A 5,956-nucleotide genomic window follows, 5' to 3' on the forward strand; every position below is an offset into this window, starting at 1 on the left:
GTACCAGCATTTTGAAGGCCGTAACAGCTGTAGTTAAAGATGTATGTCCCGAAGGGGGTTATGATAGCTGTTTTTTTTTTTTTTTTATCCCCTTTGCTACCGGGACTTGGTAGTACGCCTTCATAAGGTCAATTTTTGTGAATACTTTGGTGCCTTCTAGCTGGTTTGTTACGTCTGCAATGTTAGGCTGGGGTATCTGTCTGGTCCGGTTTTGACATTGAGTCATCGGTAGTCACGCAGAGCCACCATGTACCATCTGTTTTAGGCACCATGTGTAGTGGGCTGCCCACTAGTTGGAGGCTTTCTGGCAGATTCCTGCCAGTTCCATGTCGTGGAATGCTTGTTTGGCGTAGGTTAGTTTGTCCGGGGCCAAATGTTTGAAGTATGCGTGGACGGGAGAACCCTCGGTGATGATGTGGTGCTTGATGTTGTGTGTTGCAAGGCTTGTTAGGTCGTGCTGGAGGACGTCTTTGAATACTTCAGGAACTTCCTGAAAGAGGCGACAGATCTCTGGTCCTGATATGAGGTTTGCTATTGTTCTTGGAGTGACGGGTGCTTTAGGGCCGTCTCTCTGAATTAGCTGCTGTCTTGCTACATCTACTAGCATGTCGTGGGCTTTCAGGAAATCTGCTCCTAGTAGTGCAATTATGACGTCTGCTGTGATGAATGTCCAACCGTATGATTTGCCGTTGAACGATAATTTCATAGTTCTTTTTCCATACGTTTTAAGAGCGGCACCACTGGCAATAGACCTGGAGAGTGCTGGGTGTAGGGTTGAGGCATTCATTTGGGTTGGCTGGAACAAATGACTTACATGTGCCCGTGTCGATGAGGAACTGTGTGTTGGACATGTCATCTGTGACATAGAAACGTGGACTGTTTTTGGTTGTACCTAGAAGAAAGACAGCGAAAGATAGACTCCTTCCCCTTTACGAGGCACCCAGTCTGCCCATCACTGACGGTTAGTTGCTTGGGCTGCTGCTGTGGCCCTCTTGCATGTTTCTTGATAGCAGGCAGCCATTCTCACATTTTCAGGCCTCACTCCCAAATCTCCAGTGAAAAAAACATAGGCCCTTCGGACATTCTTCTTTTTTTGGTTGTATGTTTATGTTTGTTCTCCTTCCTGTAGTTTAGGAAGCAGTGTATGGGAGCGACAGGGACCTCTGGCTCGCTGTCTGTTTCTGTGTCGTTTTGCTGCTGTGGTTGTGGGTTGGCTGCTGCTACAGGTGGTTGAGTGGGTTCTGATGATGTCCATGCCAGATGAACTGCATCTACCATTCTCAGGAATTTGTCGAGGGGCATGGTGGATGTGTTGGGTATAGCAGTGACTTGTTAGCATGGCAACTTTGTCAGGAGGACCTCTTGTCTGTGATGGGGATCGTTATTAGCCATTGCAGCTGTTTGTAGATGTTTGATGGTCGTTGGTCCCCTATTGCTGATCCTATGTTGTCTAGAAATTTCCTAGCTCTGAAGGCCGGGGGTCATGCTGAAGGACAACCTCATTTGTGCTTTCAATGTCTTGTATGTGACGGGGGTCTTTTGTTCGGTTAGCAATTCTGTGATTTGTTCAAAGACGTCCTGCACGAACTCGAGGACGGCATTGGCTTTGCATGATGATACTGTGATCTTCTTGGATCTGAAGATGGTCTCAACTCTGAAAAACCAGGCTTCTGGGTTGTGTGTCATGAATGAAGGCAGGTGGACGGATGCAGCTGCGGCAATGTCGCTGGTTGGGTTGGTAGTGTTGGTCATCTCAGTGGTCACCAGTGTAGAGACGGGATGAGTAAGATGCAACATCTTGGTACTTACTGGCTTATTGTCACAAATTTCTGACTAGACATAAGCTTTGCAAATGGAAAGGTACATGCTAACATCAGAGCAAGAAAGGCATAATTTTATGCTTAGGTGTATTTTCTCACACCTGGAAAACAGCTAACAATTCTTTGTACAATATAAGGAGAATTCTCCATTACATATGCTTCGAAAGCTTGAAGCATTTTACATTTACAGATGGTTTTGATTTTACAAATGATGTATGGAAAGTTTCTGAAAATACACGAAAATCACTGCTTTAGCCGTCTGTCCCTGATTTGTGTTTTCTGGGGAAAAGCGGTGGTCTGCGGTAGGTCAAGCTTGTTGTTTTTGATGGCAGATGCCTGGAGGGCCCCCTACAACCTCAAAAGATTAAATTGAAGAAAATATTGTGATACAGTTTTTCTTAAGTGGGGCATGTCCTAAGAAAAGTTATAAAACATTTTTATCAAGTGGGGATTGATGTCAACATACAAGTTATGTGATTGTACCATTTTATTTCTATGTTACTCAGCCAACTGGGTTAGTGTATGATTTTCAAAAGGATTTTTGAAACTTACCTTAAAATGTTCTGGAATTTTGACTGATATAAGTTATTTTCACAACGATTCATATTTTTGAGAAAGATGTTTGTTTAATAATATGTTAAATATACTGTGATTTATTCAGTTACATTAAAACTACGTCAATTTTCTAAGAAATTTTGAACAGCATGTTCATTCAAGAGATTTCCAGAATTTCTAGTTTCTGTTGCATGTTTTGAGATTATGTAATATTTTAGTTCTATAGTTGTGTAGTATGGATCAGAAAGTGTAAGAACTGATGACATTCATTCAGAAAATACCATCCCACACCTAACAGAGTAGGGAATCTCAAGTCACCAATCATCTTGCATAGACATATCATCTTGTGTGATCTCTTAAGTGTACTTTAGCTGGAGAGAAGATAAATTTAGTGTTTTTCAACTCAATACAAGTATTTTATTGCTGTTACTGTGTGAGCGTTGGGCAAAATTCTGTGATCAGTGAGAAGCCATTCCATCTACCTTCAGTATTACATTGTGGCGTAAGCACTGAAATAAACATTACATATCTATATATGGGAAGAATTTTTTAATCACACGTTATATAAAGCCACTGTCCACTGCTACCTGAGAACCAAATTGCACAAAAGTGTGACAGCATGCAACGAAAATATTCATTATAATCCAAAAGAAATTTTACAAATACAGAATTTAAATAAGGTCCAAGTGGTTTCCAGAGCTTATACCTTATTGGAAGATCATAAATCGGAAATGACATGTAGGCTGAACCTTTTCACAAAACATTGGCTTTACATTCATAATCCTTGGACTTTTATTCTTGCATCTTTAGATGTAAGAAAGTGTTTATGGTCCATTTACATCAAGTAATCCGCTCCATACAAGTACAGGTAGAATCACTAAAATGTAATTATTACTGCTAGACATTCCTTTTCAACTGTGCAGTAGTCACACTCGTTTTTCTTTAGTTTCCTATTTGCAAAAGCAATTGGAAATATGCCACCACCAAACTCCTTCACGGGTATGCCTCCCAATCCTTCATTTGATGCATCTGTCCTCATGATGAAAGTCTCATTGAAGTCTGGTACACATAGTATCACTTCATTTCCCAAAACCTTCTTCAATCCACTTTGTTCGGTAACCCACCATCATTAAATCGGTCAAAGGAGTTGCAAGATTTGCGTAGGTGATCACGGACATTCTATAGTAGCCTGATAATCCCAGGAATGCATCCAGGATCTTCATCAGTTTTGCTGCATCTTTGGCTAACCTATTACCGCTGACCTAGTGCCTGAGGAACTCTACTTCACTGAATCTGATATGACACTCAGAAGCCTAAATAGTCAGTCCTGCCTCCCTCACTCTCTGGGATAGGTCCTTCAGCCAATTCATGTGCTCCCCCTATTGATGCTGAATGAATGGACATGTCCACAAAATGGTTGAAAGTGGCTGCTGAGTTCATCAATCCAAATGGCAGCCTCTTGAACATGTATCAACCAATCAACACTGTGAAAACCAGCTTCTCCTCTGAAGCTTCTTCCATAGGGATTTACCAATATCTCTTGCTCAAATCAACCTTTGCAAAAATTACATTGAAAAGTTTCACCATCATAGCCTTGGAATTTGCCATTGGTTTCTTATCTAACTTGGTCACTGCATATACTGAGTAGTAGTCCACAAAAAATATGTTTGATCATCCTTTTTCCTCACCATTACTACCTGTGAACAGTATACAGAATTTGACCTTATGAGGATTCTCATTTCTAGCATGTCCTCAGCCTCTTCCTGGATCAGTTCCTTAGTAGCATAAGGTGAAGGATACATCTTTGCTCCAACTTTGTCATCACTTTGATGAGATGTGCTCCCAACAATATCCTTCCTGGATTGGTGATTAATATGTCTTGATGTTCTAACAGTAATTGGAATACTTACTTCTTCTAGTGCTCACCTACGTTAGTGCTAATGTTCACATCTTGGTACATCTGTTCTCCCTTCTGTGGATGAAATTGTAGCAAGAGCTCATCTGCTTCCTCCTCAATGACAGTTGTACTTAAGCATCTCTCTTCTTCCCTAACAATTGCTACTGATGAGTCCATTTCCATCTCATAATAGGTAGTCAAAATGTTTGTATGAGGAGTCTTCATTTCGCCACCAACATCAAACTTGATTTTGTATGGCTTTCTCCACTGAAGCATTGACTTGTTTTCTTTGGTTGATAACAGTAAACACTTTCTGTCTCAACTTGCACTGAAGATCTCTGGTCCTCTTATCAGAGTAATGCCTCTGGCATCCCTGTACCATATGCAAACTCTCCCTGGCTAGTTGACATATCTCTTCAAGGTGATTCATCAGTGCCAACACATACTGTCAGGTTGTGTATACTCAATTCTCACAATCTCCAGTTCATAATCCCTTAGACTTGGCACCATCCCTCTCACTGTCTTTCCATACAATAGCTCATTGCCTTCTGGCATTTCACTGTGCTTATCCCATGAGCTTCTAAGTAACACTCAGCAAGTTTCACCACTCACCAGTGTATTTTGGCATTCCTTCCTAGAGGAATAGGGTAATTTTACCTGAACATGTATTGACAGACCATTCTTTGATGCGCAAGATTGCTAGATCACTAAACTCCTTTCCACATTCAGCCATTTTGATCCAACTGTTGAAATATCTCTGCAGCCTTACTACAAACTAGTCTGCAGTTTCTCTTCAGTTCATGGAATTTCTGGTATATCTTCAGCATGGGCTTCAGTACACTGTCAATCCTTTCACACTTCATTGCTTCTCACTTATACAGTGCCATAACCCAGTGCTTGGTGCTCACTAGATGGCTCACCGCCTTCATCTTTTCATAAGTAAACTGGGTACTTCAGTTGCTTCAGCCTGCACATTCCATTTCTGTCTGTCTTAAATAGTGCAACTGCCTCTGGATATTGTGTAGCAAAATCCACTGTTGTCAAGATGCACCTGTTGCCCTTCTCCATTCAGGTGTACCACTACACTCTTCAAGGTCCCCCTATCAATGACAGCTTTCCTAGTTGTACTTTGCTGGTTCTGCCCTTCGTTTGGTGCAATCTATCTACAAAATCTGGTGGCATCCACAGCCACTTCCAGCTAATGGAAATTGCTGGTCACACAGTTTACAGTTATCTTAACTCCAAGATGACCACTGACAATGGACTTATTAACTTACTTTATTACTTCATCTCAATATATCTCTAGCACTAGGATTTGTCGCACTCCTCAGCCTACCTTGCCTTGGAAATTGTGCTATAATATGCCATTGATCCCATATTCTGAGTCAGATTTTGTGCTTGCCCATTGCTTGACTAGGCTAGGGTCCTTCTACTGGGCTTCTTTTGATTGCTATGCTCCAATGTTTGGGATGCCATAAGCTACACCAGGGACTTTATATTTCATTTTTCTTTGTATTGTGGCTCTAATCACAACTGCTGCTGTCTTTGTATCAGCATCTTGCACCAGAGCTATCCCTGTATCATTCTCCTCTTGGTTGTCCTTTTGTTCATCTGTTCCTACAGTCATTACAGCAACATCTTCAAAGTCCTTAACATGTGAAACGTTCCAAGAATAAAGTCATAA

The 5,956-nt window shown here is 41.3% G+C and overlaps 1 protein-coding gene across 1 annotated transcript; it reads right to left on the reverse strand.

Moving 5' to 3' along the window:
• Positions 1 to 289: 289 nt before the first annotated feature.
• LOC136836178 (uncharacterized) lies at positions 290 to 1,302 on the reverse strand. Its single transcript, XM_067100176.1, has 2 exons — positions 1,162 to 1,302; positions 290 to 892 (listed from the first exon to the last, which is right to left on the reverse strand). The coding sequence occupies exons 1-2, from the start codon at positions 1,300 to 1,302 to the stop codon at positions 290 to 292; spliced, it is 744 nt and encodes a 247-aa protein (XP_066956277.1).
• Between the last annotated feature and the right edge of the window lie 4,654 nt (positions 1,303 to 5,956).

This window comes from Macrobrachium rosenbergii, chromosome 56 (assembly GCF_040412425.1).
Source record: "Macrobrachium rosenbergii isolate ZJJX-2024 chromosome 56, ASM4041242v1, whole genome shotgun sequence".
NCBI lineage: Eukaryota > Metazoa > Arthropoda > Malacostraca > Decapoda > Palaemonidae > Macrobrachium > Macrobrachium rosenbergii.